The 18,832-nt window shown below is 51.6% G+C and overlaps 8 protein-coding genes across 8 annotated transcripts; 5 read left to right on the top strand and 3 right to left on the bottom strand.

The window, feature by feature from the left end:
* Positions 1 to 214: 214 nt before the first annotated feature.
* On the top strand, positions 215 to 1,339 carry PV08_11476 (uncharacterized protein; the record flags this gene model as incomplete). Its single annotated transcript, XM_016385784.1, has 1 exon — positions 215 to 1,339. One exon carries the CDS (start codon positions 215 to 217, stop codon positions 1,337 to 1,339), a length of 1,125 nt encoding a protein of 374 aa, XP_016230728.1.
* Positions 1,340 to 2,263: 924 nt separating this feature from the next.
* Positions 2,264 to 4,317, top strand: PV08_11475 (uncharacterized protein; the record flags this gene model as incomplete). The annotated part of the gene is made up of 5 exons (XM_016385783.1): positions 2,264 to 2,392; positions 2,496 to 3,072; positions 3,163 to 3,611; positions 3,740 to 4,047; positions 4,149 to 4,317. The coding sequence occupies 5 exons, from the start codon at positions 2,264 to 2,266 to the stop codon at positions 4,315 to 4,317; spliced, it is 1,632 nt and encodes a 543-aa protein (XP_016230727.1).
* A 373-nt stretch (positions 4,318 to 4,690) lies between these two features.
* Positions 4,691 to 5,770, bottom strand: PV08_11474 (uncharacterized protein; the record flags this gene model as incomplete). Its single annotated transcript, XM_016385782.1, has 1 exon — positions 4,691 to 5,770. The coding sequence occupies one exon, from the start codon at positions 5,768 to 5,770 to the stop codon at positions 4,691 to 4,693; it is 1,080 nt and encodes a 359-aa protein (XP_016230726.1).
* A 464-nt stretch (positions 5,771 to 6,234) lies between these two features.
* PV08_11473 (uncharacterized protein) lies at positions 6,235 to 7,011 on the bottom strand (the record flags this gene model as incomplete). Its single annotated transcript, XM_016385781.1, has 1 exon — positions 6,235 to 7,011. The coding sequence occupies one exon, from the start codon at positions 7,009 to 7,011 to the stop codon at positions 6,235 to 6,237; it is 777 nt and encodes a 258-aa protein (XP_016230725.1).
* A 462-nt stretch (positions 7,012 to 7,473) lies between these two features.
* PV08_11472 (uncharacterized protein) lies at positions 7,474 to 8,019 on the top strand (the record flags this gene model as incomplete). Its single annotated transcript, XM_016385780.1, has 1 exon — positions 7,474 to 8,019. The coding sequence occupies one exon, from the start codon at positions 7,474 to 7,476 to the stop codon at positions 8,017 to 8,019; it is 546 nt and encodes a 181-aa protein (XP_016230724.1).
* Positions 8,020 to 9,298: 1,279 nt separating this feature from the next.
* Positions 9,299 to 12,271, top strand: PV08_11471 (uncharacterized protein; the record flags this gene model as incomplete). Its single annotated transcript, XM_016385779.1, has 2 exons — positions 9,299 to 9,409; positions 9,458 to 12,271. The coding sequence occupies 2 exons, from the start codon at positions 9,299 to 9,301 to the stop codon at positions 12,269 to 12,271; spliced, it is 2,925 nt and encodes a 974-aa protein (XP_016230723.1).
* Positions 12,272 to 12,575: 304 nt separating this feature from the next.
* PV08_11470 (uncharacterized protein) lies at positions 12,576 to 15,619 on the bottom strand (the record flags this gene model as incomplete). Its single annotated transcript, XM_016385778.1, has 4 exons — positions 12,576 to 13,600; positions 14,404 to 14,649; positions 14,712 to 15,399; positions 15,464 to 15,619. 4 exons carry the CDS (start codon positions 15,617 to 15,619, stop codon positions 12,576 to 12,578), a joined length of 2,115 nt encoding a protein of 704 aa, XP_016230722.1.
* Positions 15,620 to 16,740: 1,121 nt separating this feature from the next.
* On the top strand, positions 16,741 to 18,711 carry PV08_11469 (uncharacterized protein; the record flags this gene model as incomplete). The annotated part of the gene is made up of 3 exons (XM_016385777.1): positions 16,741 to 17,356; positions 17,425 to 18,219; positions 18,278 to 18,711. The coding sequence occupies 3 exons, from the start codon at positions 16,741 to 16,743 to the stop codon at positions 18,709 to 18,711; spliced, it is 1,845 nt and encodes a 614-aa protein (XP_016230721.1).
* Between the last annotated feature and the right edge of the window lie 121 nt (positions 18,712 to 18,832).

Below are 18,832 nucleotides of genomic sequence, written 5' to 3'. Positions count from 1 at the left end.
ATAAGTTATATATACTCTTGCTGCGGTATTAATACATATCACTCCCCTGCTTTACCTCCGTCACAGTCCAACAAGGGACCCTGAACCCTACCCTGACGCTGATATATATCATATCCCGATCCTCGGTTCTTGAGAGGTTGTCGCGGTACTTCCCACTTGAATGCTCTCTGTCTCGTCTGTGCTGCTCAAATACTGTCGTTGACTACCGGCGATCATGTTCCGTTCGAAAAAGGTCAACATCAACAGCTACCAGAACAAGAATCCTGATCCGCCTGTCTCCGTCTATCAGGCACTCGAGAGCGGCGATGCTCCATATGCGCTGACAGAGGATGCATTGCGCTCCGTGATGTTCATACCGGCCGAGTTCAATCATGGAAAAGATGGGAAGACGCCAGTGATTCTGGTGCCTGGCACGGGGTCATACGGTGGTGAAGCATACGAACACAACTTTGCTAAGCTCCTCCGTGGGACTTCTTTCGCAGACCCTGTCTGGCTGAACATCCCAGGACGCATGTGCGACGAAGCGCCCAAGAATGCAGAACACGTAGCATACGCCATCAATTACCTCGCAACGTTATGCAGCACCAAAGTCGCAGTCGTCGCCTGGTCTCAAGGTAATTTGTCGACACAGTGGGCATTGAAATACTGGCCCAGCACTCGCACCCGGGTCAGCAATTTCATCTGCCTGTCAGCGGACTTTCGGGGGACAGTACAAGCATGGGGCCTTGCACCGTGTCCATATACCGTGCCAGGCACGCCAGCCGTGTGGAATCAGACACGCAACTCCAAGTTCATCGCGACATTACGCTCCAATGGCGGTGACTCGGCCTATGTGCCGACGACGTCGATATACTCTTCGACAGACGAAGTCGTGCAGCCGCAATTTGGGCCGTTTGCATCAGCCTTCATGAGGGACGAGAGAAACGTTGGTGTTACGAATTGTGAAATCCAGCACGCGGCCGTCAGGTTCATGAAGCCTGGCCAGTTGGCGTATTCTCATGAAGGGGTCATGCATAGCTCGTTGGCATGGGCATTGGCCGAAGACGCCCTGAGGAACGGTGGACCAGGACGATTGGATCGCATCGATATGGCCGGGGTGTGTAAAAGTAGGATAGCGCCTGGCCTGAGTATCTTGGATGCAACACAGACGCAGGCCCTGAGCGCGTGGTGCTTGAAGAGTATCTTACTCTTCACCCCCAAGCCGTGGCACGAGCCGGCTCTACCTCTGTATGTGGCCTCAGAGGAGGTTGACTATGTTCCCGAAGACGATGTCCAGCCAGTGAAACAAGAAGTGCAAATAGCAGAGACCGAAGTTGTGGCGTCACCAGTCACGGCGTAGCGGGTAGATTGTCCCGAGAATCGCGGAGGCAGGCTTCTTTGAGTTTCACATTTGCCCATTCCGCGCGAGGAGAGGAGTTTGGAGATGTCATGGCTTTTTCTCCAGAACACCTTCATGAAGCGAGCTGCCTTGACTCAAGTCATGAGCAGAGCACAATCCCAATTGATAAAACCTGGGCTGAAATGTCAATGAATGATTATTGCTCGTGTCCAGAAGAGTGGGGCCTTCTTACCTCGATGGGGGCACCCTGGATCAACCCCAAAAACAATTTCCACAGAGATGAAGAGTCTGTATGAATCTCAGCGGAATCTGACGGCAAGGTAGGTAAAGAACTCCGCAAGAAGCTCTCGTACAGTATAGCATCGATACGGCAATAGGCAGAGAGACTGTGAATGTCTCCCTCGGCTTCCCCCTCGTTCTCGCTTGTACCGAAGTCGACAGACCTCATACTGTCCCGTACCCCACGGACGAAATGCGGAGGATCCTTCTTAGCCGAAATCCCACCTTCACCTCATGGGGCTGCTGGGCTTGAAGGGGAGATACAATAATACAAAGTACCAACATCCAACCTGGCGAGCCCCACGATCACGGCAGGTCCATTCTCCCAATCCAACATAGCCTAGTCGCAAAACAGCCAGTGAGAGGAATCCGAAGGCAGACATACGCACAAATGCCGAGTCCATTCGTCAGCCAAAGATCTTGCTTGACACCTGGGCAATGGCCGTCTTCCAGAAGTCGTACTCCGCGAACGGCACCCGGGGTTATGCCCCAAACCATTCAATATCTTCGCCGTGAGCCGCATTCTTTCTACTGCTAGAGTCACCATCACAACGCACCGTGGCAAGAGGATCCGGTCGGGTCGACGAAGGTATTCCTCAGAGCAAAGAGTGGAAGCGAGGAAGCAACAAGGGTTAGACGGCCAACATGGGCGCTCTGGTGCATGTCCAGAACGCGGCGCCGAGTGCCACCAAGATCGCCATCGGGTTGGTCGTCTTCGGCCTCCTCGCCGTGGTAGTGGACTATGTCCGCATGCTTCGTTTGAGGAGTAAAATGGTGAGTTATTCTATCTCTCATCCATGAGCCAACGAGCCAGATCTTCGAGGACAAGGATTTGATGGAATAGTGCTGTTATTGACGATTTTTGGGTGCGTGGTAGCCTCCTGGTCCCATGCCATGGCCGATTATAGGAAACACATTTTCCCTCCCCGACGTCAAGCCGTGGTTCTACTTTGAGGAATTGTCGAAACGATACAAGACTCCCGTCATCACGTACTGGATCGGTCGGAACCCGACGGTGTGGATCAACGAAGCCACGGCGGCGTCCGAGATCCTCGACAAGCGCGCCGCCATCTACTCGTCCCGTCCGCGGATGGTGGTGTTCGGCGAACTCAGCATGGGCCAGAACAACATCGTGTCCATGTACTACGGTGACCGATGGCGGCTGCATCGCAAGCTGACGCACATGGGCGTCGGACTCCAGCACGTGCGCAGCTACAGTGGCTTCCAGAACAACGAGAGCAAGGTGGTCGCGTATGAAATCCTCCAGAACCCCGAGGACTATGTCATGGCGTTTGAGCGGTACGCCGCGTCCGTCGTCAGCATAATTGGCTTCAACCGGCGGATCAGCAGCAAAGAGGACCCCATCATCACCGAAGTCATCGCCGTGATGCAGAAGGCCGCCGAGTTGAATGTGCCTGGCAAGACATTCCCCATGCTGATGGAGACGTTCCCGTGTGAGTGAGCAACTTTGAACCCGGCTTGAGAACCCGTGACGACGGTGGTGATGATGATTATGAAGATGCTAACGACTAACGGACACTCAGGGCTAGCGAGGTTCCCCAACTGGATGGCTCCCTGGAAACACGGTCTGGGCAGCAGAGGCCGCGGACGGAACTTCTACTACGCGCTCGCCGATGAAGCGGCCAACAAGGAGAACCACGGCAACTGCTACGCGAAGAAGATCTTCGACGAGGCTCCCAAGTACGGACTGAACGATTTGGAGATCGCCTCGCTCAACGGGAACCTGTTCGGGGCCGGCAGCGACACCTCAAGTTCGACGCTGGTGACGTTCGTGCTCGCATGCTGTGCGTTCCCCGAAGCTCTGCCCAAGGCGTGGGAAGAACTCGACCGCGTCGTCGGTGCCTACCGCAGCCCCGGTCTCGACGATGACCTGCCTTACGTCCGGGCTTTTACAAAGGAAGTCTTCAGGTGGCGTTCCGTGGCTATCATTGGAGGTCAACCTCACGCCCCGATCCAAGATGATGTGTACAACGTAAGTCCTAAGTTCGCCGGCCCAGGCTATCCCGCCCGCACACAGCACGGGAAGCACGCCCATGTGACATGCTACGTATATGTATGCCGTGCTAATGCTTGTCCTTTTTTTCCTTGAAAACAAAACAGGGATGGTACATTCCAAAGAACACCTGGGTCCAAGGAAACGTGTGGGCCATCCACAGAAACGAGAACAATTTCCCGGACCCAGACCGGTTCTGTCCCGAGCGCTTCTTCGAAGACCACCCTCTCCACCGCCCGTTTCCCAACGAGAAGGGATACATGACTTTCGGCTGGGGTAGACGGGTCTGCAGCGGCCAAGGGCTGGCTGAGCAAGGCACCTTCCTGACCGTTGCACGATTGCTGTGGGCGTTCAATATCCAGAAAGCGCTCGACGAGAATGGAAACGAGATCCCGGTGGACATCTTCAAGTACACGTGAGTCTACCCCTGTCTGGGCACTCTTTTTTTTTCGAGTACAGGTAAAACGTCAAAGCAAATGTGACGGCTGACGTTGGTCTGTGATTTCATCTCGACAGGAACGGACTGAACTGGCGTCCCGAACCGTTCAGATGCCGCATCACCCCTCGGTCTCCCGAGGTCAAGGAAACGATAGAACGTGAAGGGAAGCAGGCCCTGGAGGAGTTATCGCAGTTTGAAGGGGAGAGCAAGTACCGTATGAGCACGTTCTATCTGCAGAAGCTTTGACGAACCGTGCGACACAAGTCATGATGAACGACCAGCCGTGGAGAGGAGAGGAGACTGTTCAAGCCAGCGAAGAAGGGTCGTCCCAAGGGTGGTGGGATAGGTTGGTAGCAGTGCAGTACAGTCTGTTGACACTGAACAGATGATACGTGTAGTGGAACTTCATGCACGGTTTACGACGTAGGGGTGCTGAGGGTCTGAGTATGAGCCGTACGTAGGTAGTAAGCCAGACAACAGTGGTGCCGTATAATTTTGCAAGGAGCGAGGACGTACAAATTGAGCAATATTGTATATTCACAACCATTCCAACCATGTGCAGATGTTTCCATGGCCATATAATTCCTATATATATCATGCATCGGCTCGACGGTTTCTTTCACAACTTCGACCATCCCCCAACTTTGCGATAGACGCTCAAGACGTTCTTAGCTGCGACTTTAACATCAGCCACGACCCCCCGAGCCGCGCCCAGTCCTTTACGGACTCTCCTAGACATCTCAACGTGACGGCTTTCTCTGCTTCGATATCTGTATGGCGTCGGCAAGCGGTATCTCTTCCCACTCTGTGCGTTTGACCTCGACCTCGACCTCGACCTCGCTATTCCTGGTTTCGACGATAGGTTCTGTGAAGATAGGAGCGCCGTGTCTTCACCATCGTCAGTATCAGTTTCAGATAGGCTGTTGATGTCGAATTGGATGAGGTGTGTCTCTTTATCATCATCCTTCTCACAGCGCGAGTCCGGTGATGGCGGCGCGGCAGTGACAACTGCCGTTCGTGTCGTCTGGGGCTTTAGTGGCGTGGTGTCTTGCATGCTCGTGACACCCTGACGAGCAGAAAGCGCTCGAGATATTCTGGTCCCGGCAGATCTGACTTTTGACCTTGCGATATCACTATTGGGGGTTTCGAATGGTGTGCTCTCTTTGGATCCTACCTTGAACGCAGAGACCGCATGCCTCGTCATCGCTTCCACATCACCAAAGACACTCTGTCGTTTAGCCTTCAATCCATTCAGAGCATCTTTCGTCTTCGCAGACATAGTGAAAAGGCCACTTTCACGCTTCTTGTTTTCCGTAGTTCCGCTCCTGAACTTCTCCTCGTGAAGCTCTGTCTTTGTCACTTCGCTTTCTGCCTCGTCCAACGTCTCTTCTTCACATTGCACCCGTAGTCCCTGCAGCACAATTGCTTCCCGTATCTTGGCGACGTACTCTAGCACCTGCTCAGACTGTCCTTGTGCCTCGAGGTCGCAGTTACCGAGACAAGGTGGGTCATCCTCAGGTTCTGAGTCACTTTCGCTTTGGCGAGCCTTAGCCTTTACTTCAACTCGAAATTTAGGCATCTCGTTCGGTTCCTCAGGGATGCTGGCCATGCGCTTTACTTTGAGCGATGCTGTTGCTCGACTAGGTACGGCAGCATCCTTAACCTTTCGGTCTGGGTGTGCTTCAGTCACTGCTTCCATCTCCTGGTAGTTGACTTGTTGGTATGTACTTCGAGATATACCAGCGAGAAATTGCTTGTTTGTGCTTTCTGATTATATGATGAGCTGACGTGTCCGATATTGCGAGCCACCACTTGGGAGCTGTATTCGTACATATGACAGGAGGAAGAAGTATTGTATGCTGCTTTGGATGGCCCTTGTCATTGAATATCAATAGCCAATCCAAGAATCTATTCTTGACTGGACGAAAAGAGACCATTGTGACTTGAACAATCAATGTATGCGAATATAGTAAAGTGTCGCCGATCAGAATCGAGAGTCCTTTGTTGTGCTTGCCAGCAACAAAGGAGAAGATAAACCGAGTGTTTCTGAGCTCTTTGTTAAGGGGCTGTAGTGTAGTGACGGGAGAGTGTCCGGAGTCTGCACAGCAGTATGCTGGAACTCTGCCAATCATTTTGCACTAATTGGCACATCTAGTTCGATGATCATATGGAAGGGAGTCCCGGCGACATCCAGCCAGGTGTAGAGTTTGGAAAGTCATCAGCACCCAAGAAGTTGTCGTAGGCGGAGAAATCGAAGAACTCGTCAGGTGAGCATTCCATATCAACTGAAACCACTTCGTCTGGGAGCCATCCGAGGAAGTTCCCCTCTTGGTCAAAACGTTTTAATTGTTCCTCAACAGCCTCATATGCTGCAACTGAAGCATAATGATTCATGTTCAACTCCCCAAACGCAAAGTCAGTGTCCCCTTGCAGGCAAGCATTATCAATGGGCGGCGTAGTGCTGGTATAATCCACCAGCAGAGCATGGGTCGGATCGCGAGATGGCGCCTCTGAGCTGTTCTGGCTCCTTATTTTGGCCGCGTATACAGCAGGAGTTGATCCAATGATGTCTTTGAATATACCATGAAGGTATCTCGAAGAGATGTTGACGTTTTGCGCCATGTCCTTGAGAGTAGTATTGCCTTTGGTTGTTGCAATGTATTCACATGCCTTTTTGACAATTTCTTTCTGCGGCTGGGTAATGGTACTGCCGTCGACTTGATTCCGATCCGGCTTACAACGCTTGCAGGGCCGGAAGCCGGCGAGAGACGCTTGGACGGGAGTGTCATAAAACTTGACGTTGGCTCTCCGAGCCAGACGCGCTGGACACGTTGGTCTGCAGAAAATCTTCGTAGTTGTAACGGCGTAAACAAATGCCAGGTCTGCATGCTTGGACCTGGCTTGAACGGCCTGCCACCGTCGCTGATCCGTGTCAAACATGGGGCTTCGTTTATACTCGCTGTTCAAAAGTTGCAGCTGTATGTTGAGTCGAAACAAGACAATTAGATGAGAAGGGTATCGCTGGCATCGCTCACCACGATCACCTCGATCGCGATCGTGGGAATCACCATCAATTTGTGCTGATGAGCCCGAGACAGATTGAATAATGCGCTAAACCATAAAAGGACTAGTCGCTCGATGAGTCAGAGCGAGTTGTGCTGCCAAAGTGACCAATTGGAGGTCGCGATCGGCCAGTCCCGAATGCGGCAAGATCGAGTTTCTCCCTGGGGTGTCAATAGAATAACACGGGGACGAGAGCGAGGGATCCCTGTCGACACCCTCCTCGAAGAACGAACATAGAGGCACGAGAAGGAATCAAATAGGTGTGTGTGCTTCTACCATTGGGGCATTCCGTTCGGTAGCAGGGCTGTTGTTCTGCCATTCCCTGCCGTCCACGAGAAAATGAAAGTCGTTGTCGAAGAGTACAATCCCCAATGGGCTGTTCAATTTCAGAGCATCAAGTCTGAGCTAGAAGACATCCTTAGGGGAGTTCGATATATCAGTATTGAGCATGTGGGAAGTACTTCAGTACCGGGATTGGCCGCGAAACCAATCATTGACCTCTCTATCGTCAGTGAGGCAGCAGATGTGTCCGCAGCGATTGAAGCCTTGACATCAAAGGGAGGTTACACATATATGGGAGAGATGGGAATCCCCGATCGACACGCATTCAGGAATCTACCAGCACTTCCGCGTCGGAATTTATATCTTTCTGTCAAAGACTGCCACTCCATCCGAAACCATCTCGCGGTACGGGAAGTGTGCCAGCGTGATCCTAAGGTTAGAGACGCATACGGCAAAGCAAAGTTGACCCTTGCTGAAAGAGACTGGGAGAATGTTGACGAGTATTGTGAGGCCAAGAACGACATTCTATCCTGGGTGCTGGAGAAAGCGGGAATGAGTTGCCAGGACCGTATGATAGCGAGGCAACTCAACACGACGCAGTGAGATGATAGGAGAATTACCTTGGCCAGTGGGAGGAAAAGCCAAATGTCATAGATTCAGATCATGTCCGGGTTCTGATGTCCTCCTCTCTAGAGCATCGTGTGCCACTGCCAGTAATGATCTCATGTAGCATCTCTTTCTGGAACCCATCATGTCCTCCAGGCGCGGGTGAAGGAGTGGAGAGGTGGGAGGCGATCGAGGTTGTATCCATAGTGTGCGGGCATGCTGATTGCTGCACAGGTTTCACATGAAGAGCGCCCAAACCGCATACTGTGCTCCTCACTGTTGCATCGTTCGATGGCCTGTCTCGACCCCCGCGGTTAGAGCACCAGTAATCTTTTCTGTCGCGTGCCATCAAAGCTGCCGATTCCAAGACATAATGTATATACTGCACCAGAGAACATGCCAGAAACCGAAGCAGTTCGATCATTGCTGATCACAACTGAGACACATGACAGATGGAGCGCGATGGAGAGAGGAAAATGAGACCTGGCGAATGAATGAAACACCCACCCGAGCAGATGGATCGCAAAATTCTGCGGCATAACGCCATACGAGTGGATTGAGGAGTGTTGTGTTCTGGTGGGATGTTGATATTCCCACGTCAATTGGCTGGCGTCCGCCGATTTAGAAATGTTGTGCAGCAGAAAAAGAAGCGAGTGGTGGAAGCAGGACTTGACTAGGCCTGGATAAAACCAAGTTCAGCCGCCTAAACACGCCGTCTTGGCCTTGAAACGGTGCCGTTAAAGGAGCGGCCAATGATGCCCCGGAAGCCGTTGCAGTGGCTGCCCGGGGGCCGCCATAAGCTTTTCTGCCCATGACATCGCCCCCTGGGCCCTTTGCGCTGGGCCCTGGCCGGTCCCTGCGTTATCAGCGATTTCAGCGAATTCTACAGCACAAGCAAAAAGCCTCAAAGGATGCACCCGTCAGGATACGAGGGCCCTGCACCGCGTCCTCATCGTTGAAACATATTTTACTTCCTGGTCCTATTTCCCTGTTGTACATACTATTTCTATATACTCACAGCATCAACACATCATTGACGTCTTTTCTTAGATTTCTTTGACCTGCTCGCACCCATTTGTCACTCGTTAATCCCCTGCCCCCGACCTTTGACTTTGAAATACTTCTTTGTTCTCGCGCCCTGTTCTCTTCGATTCTCGAGTTGTACGAACAAAACACAGCAGATCACGACTGCCCCAGGCCGAGAGTAACATTCAAGAGCAGCATGTGGAAGCTCGTATGCGTGATTTAGGCGACTAGAGTACAAAACCCTCCGAGAATGTCTGCGATCAAAGCGCTATCTCCTCGACAAACATCTTCTCCTGTAGACCCCAATCTGTCGCCAGGAGAACAGGTACTTAAGTTGATTTCAAACCCCTTCCAAGCCTCGGTATGTTGCTCGCTCGTCTTTTGCCGGAGTCTCCGCTGACCTGGACAGATTCAAATCAATGCGTTCTGGGCCTCCCTGGCTACCTCTCTAGGCTTCAGTGCCGCTCTCGCCCTCCTTTTCTGCTTTGTCCGCCCGAGAAACACAATCATATATGCTCCAAGACTGAAGAATGCGGATAAAGACCACGCTCCTCCCCCTCTGGGGCGAGGACTTCTCGGCTGGGTCGAGCCCGTGAACAAAGCCAGTGAACCCTTTCTGGTGGACAGAATTGGAATGGATGCAGTCATCTTTCTGAGATTCACCAGAATGCTGCGGAACATGTTCTTAATACTTGCTTTCGTTGGAATAGCAATCATGATACCGGTCAACGTCACCCTCGGAAGCAAAGGCGCATCAAACGGTTCCTCGGCTTTTACCATCATGACACCCCTGTTCATCTTTGGAAGTGGTCTCTGGGCTCAGGTGGTGTTGGCGTGGTTCATTGATATCGTGGTGATATACTTTTTGTGGTACAATTATCGACGAGTTCACCAGCTGAGGCGGGCCTACCTGTCAAGCCCAGAGTACCAACACAGCCTGCACTCGCGGACTCTTTTGGTCAGGGATATTCCTCCCAAGATGCGGAGCAATGAGGGCATCGCACGTATTGTCGAAGAAGTGAACCCGGCTGGCGCCGCACCAAGAGCGAGAATTGGAAGGAATGTCACGGTCCTGCCTGAACTGATTGAAGAATACGAAGAGACAGTCAAGGAACTGGAATCTGTCCTGGCCAAGTACATGAAAAACCCTGACAGGTTACCAGCTCATCGGCCAACCATGAAGGCACCTCGCAAGTACAAAGGGACCACGGCAAACGGAAAAGTCGATGCTATTGAGTATTTGACAGACCGCATACGGACCCTTGAGATGGAGATCAGTGATATACGCGAACGTGTGGACAGTCGGGATGCCATGCCCTATGGCTTTGCAACATATGATCAGATCTCTCAGGCTCATATTGCAGCCTTCAAGACTCGCGGAAAACGTCCGCAGGGCACCAAAATCCGATTAGCACCCCGGCCGAATGATATCATCTGGAGCAATTTGAAGCTGTCTCGATCAACTAGACGCAGCAAACGGATTATGAACGGTATCTGGATTGTTGTGTTGACAGTCATCTGGACGCCCATTAACGCTGGTATTGCGGTCTTCTTGTCCAACTTGTCAAATCTGGCTCTAGTGTGGCCGGCCTTCAAAACTTCGCTCAACGCACACAAAAGTTGGTGGGCGATCGTTCAGGGCATTGCCTCACCGGCAATCACCTCTCTTGTTTACCTCGTTCTTCCCAGCATCTTCCGACGACTTCAGGTTCGAGCGGGCGATGTCACCAAGACGGAACGGGAACGACATGTCCTTCGAAATCTTTACGGCTTTTTCACCTTTAATAACCTGATCATCTTCTCCATCTTTTCGGCTGTCTGGCAATACGTTACTATTGTGATTGAATACGACAGACAAGGCAATGACACCTGGACGTCCCTGAGAAAAGGCAATCTATTCCTAAGCATCACCACCTCATTGTGTCAAATCTCGCCTTTCTGGGTCACCTGGCTCCTTCAGCGCAATATGGGTGCGGCTATCGACCTGGCTCAGCTTTGGCATCTGACTTATGTCTGGTTCGCAAGAACATTTATGGCGCCTACGCCGCGACAAAACATCGAATGGACCGCTCCCCCTGTTTTTGACTACGCGAGCTATTACAACTATTTCCTCTTCTACACCACAGTCGCGCTATGTTACTCGACACTTCAGCCGATCGTCCTGGTGGTGACGGCCCTGTATTTCTCCATTGATTGCTTCCTTAAGAAGTATCTCCTCATGTATGTCTTTGTTACGAAAACCGAGTCCGGCGGACAATTCTGGGTCACGATGTTCAACCGGATAGTCTTCGCCGTCATGCTGTCCAACGTCATCATCGCAGTTGTGGTCAAGGCACGAGGCACATGGGCGCTTGTCGCAGCCATTGCTCCGCTCTTGTTCATCATGGTTGCTTTCAAGTGGTACTGCATGAAGACCTTCGATCTCGACTTGAAGTACTACTCCCGTGGTGGTATGCAAGACCCGGAAGAACTCGCGGCCAAGCACCACGCGCACGAAAAGATCTCGTCCAAATTTGGACATCCAGCTCTCTATAAACCACTCATGACGCCCATGGTCCACGCCAAGGCAAAGCACCTGCTCGGCGAGATATACCGCGGCAGACTCGACTCCGACGGTGGCCAAGCCGCCACCCTCCCCGGTATAGCCATGCAACCCCTGTCTCCGAGCAAACAGCCGCCTTCGGACGTACCGTTCGAAATCGTCCCAGAGGCGCAACAGGACTTCCACTTCTACAGAAACCGGCCCGAGTTCCGCGACAACGCCGGCGACACTCTTTCCGAACGTAGCCACACACCAATATCGATGTCTGGCTACGGAAAAGAAAGTTACAACTCCCCGCCGAGCTCCAGAGCTATGAGCCCGGTTGTTGCTGCTGGTGCTGGTGTCCATACTTATTCGCCGCCGCAAGAATACCGTGGCGTCCCGCACCGTAAACAAGTCGACCAGTCCCACGTACCGAGCCAGTTCAAGACGAACAAGAATCGTCGATCAGTCGGAGGTGGTGATCTCGGGTTACGCCCTCAAGGACCATACACAGATCCGTACGATGATCGAACAACTCTTCTTCACGGCGTGGGCGACGTTCGTGCACCGACTGGAGAGTTCATGTCGATGGATCGGTGGCGGAGTTCGAGCCAGGGCAGAGACGGACCAAGGACGCGTGATCATACTCCAGTTGAAGAAATGAACTCGGGATACGACTATTTCAGAGGGAGGCAGTGATTGGGACAATTCCCTGTACAGTGTGAAAGGTGGAAAAATAGTGGTTTGAAAAAACCACCTGTGTCCTTCTTGAGACCAAAAAGGATATGATGGCTTGGCTTGTTTGGGGATTATAACTACGAGGCGGGAGATGACCCGTGTCCTCTTTTTACGAAGATATGAGACGTAAGATAGAACCCTGTAATGATTTGAAGAACGATAGAATAGAATTTGTTTTTTCTTTTATAGTTTCGAGCGATATATCAATATAGGACAAAGTCCTCCCAATCCTCCACAAAATCCGCCAACTCGTCTAGAGTACGCATTAGTGAACGAGCATGCAATTCGTGCAGGTCGAGGGGAGTCTCTCGGAAAGTCTCGTAGCCCAGTCATTCATCTCCGTCTCGTCATGGCTTGAATGGTATTTGAACCAATATTCCATATGCGCTTTCCAATCTTCGAGCAAGTCCTCCATGGAGCACACCAACGCTTTCTGGGCATCGTATTTCCAGAAAACCGATTTCTTCTGAACTTCACCGATCCATTGCAGAGTGTGCATCTTTAAAATCACCATCGCCTGCCCAAAATCACGACGTTGACCTAGCACCCATTCCTTCCATTCCTCGCTGTCCCAAGCCTCGCACAGGGCTGGAAGAAGTGCACGCTTTACTTTGCGGCGTTCTCCCAAAAACATCTTCACAAAGTCGGGTTTCAGGAAACGCCGCAGGTCATCGGAGATCTGAACTGGGAGGGTGTTGGGACTGACGTGCCACGTCAACAGTTTGGAAGCCCTCACGAATTCCCCGTCCTGTTTGAGCAGGCGCGCAATGATCATGCAATCGAGCAATGAATTGGAGAAGGTCCCCGTTTGCTCATCGTCGGGCTCGAGGTATTTCGCGAGGTTCAGGCCAATGTACGGCGGTATCTCTCCACGGTGCATAAATCTGTCTACGGTCAGTGCCAGGTTTCGAAGATCTGTGAGCGACATTGCTTCTACCTTACCAGGATCCTTGAGTGTCTTGTCGTGGACAATGTGCATGAAGAGATCGAAGACGAAATCGTTTTCCTCTTCGACGACCAAGGGATTCGATTCTGTAAACACCGTTGTTGAGCGGCCCCATCGTGGAGAGAGAAGTGCTTTGAAATAGTCCGAGCGTTGCATGAGAGACTCCTTGGAAACCCGCAGGAGTTTCGTCTCGTTGTCAAACCCGACTTTCAGGACCACGTCGCCATCTTCCGCAATAGTTTCAACACCGACAGGGTCATCAAGCTCGCTGTGGTGGTGTGCCGCTTGAGAAGCCGAGCCAGTTGTACGTTGAGTCGTTATTCTGAAGAAGATCGACCAGAGAGCTTTGTATCAAGTTATTTGGGAAGGCAAGAAGAGGATGATGATCATAGTGATGATGTTGATGGAGAAGAAGCCGCGAATTATCAACACTTTATATGGGCACCAAGAAACTGTGCTAGAGCCTCACAACGAAAAGTTCGTGATGGTTGCATGACAATGTCTTTGTAGGCCACCAGCAATGCATGATTGTTGCTTGGGCGTACAATGGTTCATTGCATGATACGAATTGGCATCGGTGAGGCCTTCATCCTCAAAAATCGCCGACTGTGTTCTCGACAAGAAGAGAAGTGATGTATCATGAAAGGAAAAAGATTTTATATTTGAGCGAACCAGGGTCCAAAGTCTAGGAACTGATGCAACTAATCATTCTGCTGTATCCAATTTTGTTGCTTTGCCGAATTGCAAGCTCTTCTCTCCAGCCGCCACACGACTCGAGGTACGAAATTTCTCGGAGCCTCGTTTTGGTACCTTTCCAAGGTCTGCCGGGTGCCCTTGATCAATTTGAATCTACAATCGATCTTTCAATGCATATCCTCATCGGGATCACATTTTTCGCCATAGTCGTCGATGATCAGGTTTCGTCCCTTTCTCTTAAGGCACTTGAGGCAGAGTCCCTTTATGCAATCTGCTTCGAATTGGAGGAGTAGCCACGCAATCGAGTCACCTACTTCCGTGAAAGCAGGATTGCTATTTTTCCACATCTCGGATCCCGCTGACTGGTCTTTCGTATGCAGGCGCGCAATCTTTAGTAGGATGTCCAGCGAACTTTGCAGAGACCTCCAGAATGGATTGGAAGGACACCCACCATCCGGTCCCTGAGCTGGTATTGGCCACAGGCCGCAAGCTATCAATTCAGACGTGAGTTCCGCAATCATTATAGTCTGGCCATCGCAGAGTGGTCGGATGTCTGTAGAGAATTCCTCAGTGTCGATGCGAACGCGGACGTCGCCGTGGGAGGTGCATCCGTTTCTACGAAGAATTACGTCCATGAAACTCAGACAGAGGTTGATGAGTTCGTGAACCGTTGAGTTGAAAGCGTCTTGCAGAGAATCTGAAGTATGCAAGTTAGCGGACTGTATCCCTAATCCTGAAGCATTCGAAAATAACACTGACCATGTATGTCCTGAATATCGGACCCGCTAAGCCCTGGCCAGAAATCCCGCCGAAGGACAGCTTCGAATCTGGGCCGACGAGGATTTGCATGTGGTATGGGGAAAGCGTTCCATATGATGGTTTTGATGGCCTTTTTGGTGAGATGGTAGAAGGATCCAGGGTCTTTCAAAAGATAGGAAGCACTGATCCGCCATGCAAGCTCGCCAAAGTCGAGATCTTGTTCAATTTCGTCCAAGATTTTTCTCCCACACTCGTCAAAGTCGAGGACCGCTCCCTTACAATGATGGTATAGCAGGTAGTTGCGAAACCAGAGCTTCGCCGGTGCGCTGCAGCAGTACTTGTCACTTGCCCGTGCCATTCCACAGATGTCCTTGCCATCGCGCTCTTCATAGTGGTCTCCAGTGACTGTCTTGCCTTGGTGGAGGATCCGAAGGAGAAGCTCCATCGCGTTGGGTTCATCCTCGGGGAGGTCAAGTATCGGAGGATTGTCTTTACGAAGTATCAGTTGGCCCTCACGAAACGGCCCCGTCAGCATTGCTTTGAACACCGGTGAGTAGTGAACGAGAGTCTTGCTGGCAACTCGAATCAGGACTCCAGGCTGTCCAAGATTGGTGTCTTTGGGGACTTCTTTGGACACGAGCTTGGTCGCTTTCTCGCCGACAGAAGCAGCGTTGCTGCTGGACTCCTTCTGTCTTGGCCGTCAGAGAACACTGGTTCGATGAACGTGGACCTTTTGCTCAACGAACACGTACCTTCTGTATTGCTGCACCGGACGACGCCTTGGTTGCTGGTTGTTTGCCGGTTGCCTCAGAGCCTACATTGCCACGGAGCTGGCTTCCAATTCGGAGAACGAGGTCGCAGTCAGGATCTACCGTGATGACCCGTTCCCACATCAATTGAGGAGCCATGGTTTTGGATGTTCCTTTGAAGGCGAGCGAGTGTAGGACTGTAGGACTGAGGGAAAGGTAGGGGAGAGTTCTGAACAACTGGCAAAGGGGACGATTGGCGGGGCTGGGGCGCTGCCTATCATTTCACTGAAATGAAAACAAAGAAAATAAACACAGCTGGATTCTCAATCATGACTGCAGGACAGTAAATGAACTGATACAATCCCTTGCCACTCGATATGCTGCCTGATTCAGGGCAGCGCAGGCTACTTGTCATTATTCTCCCATTCTCACCACTCTGGCCTTCCACACAACGCCCAAGACCCTCTGGAGGAATACACTTCCTTTCATGTTCTTTATTGGTGCCATGGAAATTATTCCAAAGGATCAAAGAGGGTCATAGATGGCGAGTTCAGAGTTCAAAGGCTCAAAACCCCAAACAAAGCAGGCTGCTGCTGGTATTGTGGTCATCGGTTCGGAATTCAACCAAGTTTCCGCTGCTTTGTGAGAATGGACAAACTTGAAGCAAGGAATAAGCACCACAATCGATTTGACAACAGCCTGTTTGGGAAAGCGTTGAGAGGAAGTGTTCTCGCCTTGTGTCAACGAGGCTGAACTTTGAAGGGGGAACCTGTGGGCAAACCAAGCCGCAAACAGCAAATTCATTGGAGACATGAGTACACTGTACCTCTGCCACCGACTATCAGACCTTGTCTGTGCCGCTTCTTCCGAGAAACTCTTGGTTGTCGGAGGAAGAGAAGAGGTGAAGTCCGATGCCGATTGCTACCTCGCAATATCACATATCATGGGCTCTCCTCCATAACCCCCCCTCCCCAGAAGCCTTCCCCACAACCCTTTCCCCTGATTGCACTATTCGCAATCCGAGAGACCAGTTCCAACATGTCCATCAATACAGGGTCAGCGCAGGGAGGTGTAGCAGTAACGGTAGTCTAACCCCGACAGCAGAACACTAATGCGAAGACACTCCGCCTACCCCTACGAGTCCAACACCCAAAAACCCCACGATTATAAGTGCGTATCTTCTCGGACTCAAACGCCAACGTCCGAAAGAGAAGGCAAGTAAGTCCAACCGTACCACCTAATACCATACCAGGACCAATTACGCCCACTTCAGCATCAACATGTCCCCTGGAAAGATCAGAGACGAGTTGAGAATCTTCACGCCCGTCGGCCAATTCGGTCAAGGGTGGAATGCGGGGATCTTCTGGGACACGGTCGAATCTGGCGTGGACGCCATCATTGCTGACGCTGGTTCAACCGACAGTGGTCCTGGACGTCTCGCACTTGGCAAGACTGCAGCCTCACCAGCAGGCTACAAAAGAGATCTAGGTGAATTGGTCAAAGCATGTCACACCCATGGTGTCCGTTGCCTCATCGGCTCCGCTGGCGGATCTGGCTCTAGTGAGCTCGTCGACATGAATACTCGCATCATCCGAGAGATTGTCGAAGAAAACGGATATCGTCCCATGAAAGTCATCAGCATCTATGCTGAGATCCCTAAGGACGTGGTACGTCAAAAGTTCAAGGACGGTCTCATCAGTCCTTGTGGGCAGGGTGTTCCTGCTCTCAAAGAAGATGATATCGACTCGGCAGTGAGAATCGTTGCACAGATGGGCTTGGAACCCTATGTGAAGGCAATGAATGAGAATCCAGACTTTGACATTATAATTGGCGGACGGTCATATGATCCTGCTCCATACGCAGCTTTTTGTATTCATCATGGCTTCAACGACCTAGGTGAGTGCGTCCTTGTTGATCTCGCCGACGCTATTATTTGGGCATCTCTAACACGCCTTGAATCGCAGGCATCAATTATGCCATGGGTAAAATCATGGAATGCGGAGCACAGTGCGCAGTTCCCAAGACGAGGGAAGGTCTGGCTATCGTACGCCATGACAGCTTCGACCTTATCCCACTCCAGCCAGGAGCGAGGTGCACTCCGACCTCGGTGGCTGCTCATCTTCTCTATGAGAAGAGTCGACCAGATATACTCCAGGGTCCCGGCGGTGAGCTCCATACCCGTGATATGACCTATGAGCAAATCGACGAGCGCACGGTAAGAGTACGTGGACCAAAATTCGTTCCGCAAACAGCAGGCGAATATACAGTCAAGTTGGAAGCAGCACGCGTCAACGGCTATCAGGCTAGTTTCGTTGGTGCTTTCAGAGATCCCATCCTGATTTCACAGCTCGACACGTGGATCCCTGCGGTCAAGGAGACTGTGAAGGGTAGAATGTCTGGAAACTACGAGTACGAGACCAAGATCATCACGTACGGTATCAACGGGGTCATGGGCGCTCTCGAGCCAAACAAGACCCTCCCCCATGAGGTCTGTGTGGTGGTCCAGTGCAAGGCTCCCACGATGGAACAGGCCATGGAAGTCGCCAACAGAACCAAGATGGGCTTGACACATGCCCCGTACCCGGGTCAACTTGCAACGGCTGGAAACTTCGCTTGGCCCATCACTCCATGCGAGACACCGATCGGCCCTGTTCCAGAGTTTTGCATATACCATCTTATCCACAAGGCTGACCCGGTCGGCTTGTTCCCTTTCAAGGTGGAGGAGTACAAAGGGTCCAACACATATGTGCATACTCCTCGTAAGTGTCAGAGCGTCTAGCAACAATGCTTGTGGAATTGTACTGACTTTCAGGGCAGGCGAGAAAGTCGCCCTCCAGGCCGACGCCGCCGTGGCCATAATCAAGGCCCCAGGAAAGACAACAGGACAACCAAAGAAATACTATCTCCTGCCCCAACCAGCCGAGGGGACATGCTACCTTGGAGACGTTGCTTCAGTCCTTCGTAGCAAGATTGCTGGGCCCTACGAAGTCACATTTGACATCATGTTCCCTGACGATGATACGTACAACAAAGTCAAGGCGTCGAATTTGCTATCGGGGCCAACGGTGGCCAAGCTGTACAATATCCCCGAAAGTGATATTATTGCTGCTCTGTGGTGGGATCCTGCGAGAGCATTTAAGGCCACGATCCCTCGCTATCGTGCTTCAGCTGGATTTGAGGAAACGGATACGCACGGCTCACAACAGCATGCTCCGCTGTTGTACCTGACTTTGCCCTGGGGAAGAGAATAGGGGTTGTCATAATTGCGAATTTCTATACCAGCTGCTTAGCTCCCCTAAGTGGCCACCAATAATACGTCCTAGTATCGGAGGTGTGATCCTGGAAACAGAGCAGACTAAACGTTAGGCAGTG

The sequence above is a fragment of the Exophiala spinifera genome (genome assembly GCF_000836115.1).
Source record: "Exophiala spinifera strain CBS 89968 unplaced genomic scaffold supercont1.9, whole genome shotgun sequence".
NCBI lineage: Eukaryota > Fungi > Ascomycota > Eurotiomycetes > Chaetothyriales > Herpotrichiellaceae > Exophiala > Exophiala spinifera.
Note: the sequence above shows the minus strand (reverse complement) of the source record. Positions and strands in the feature narration are given on the sequence as shown.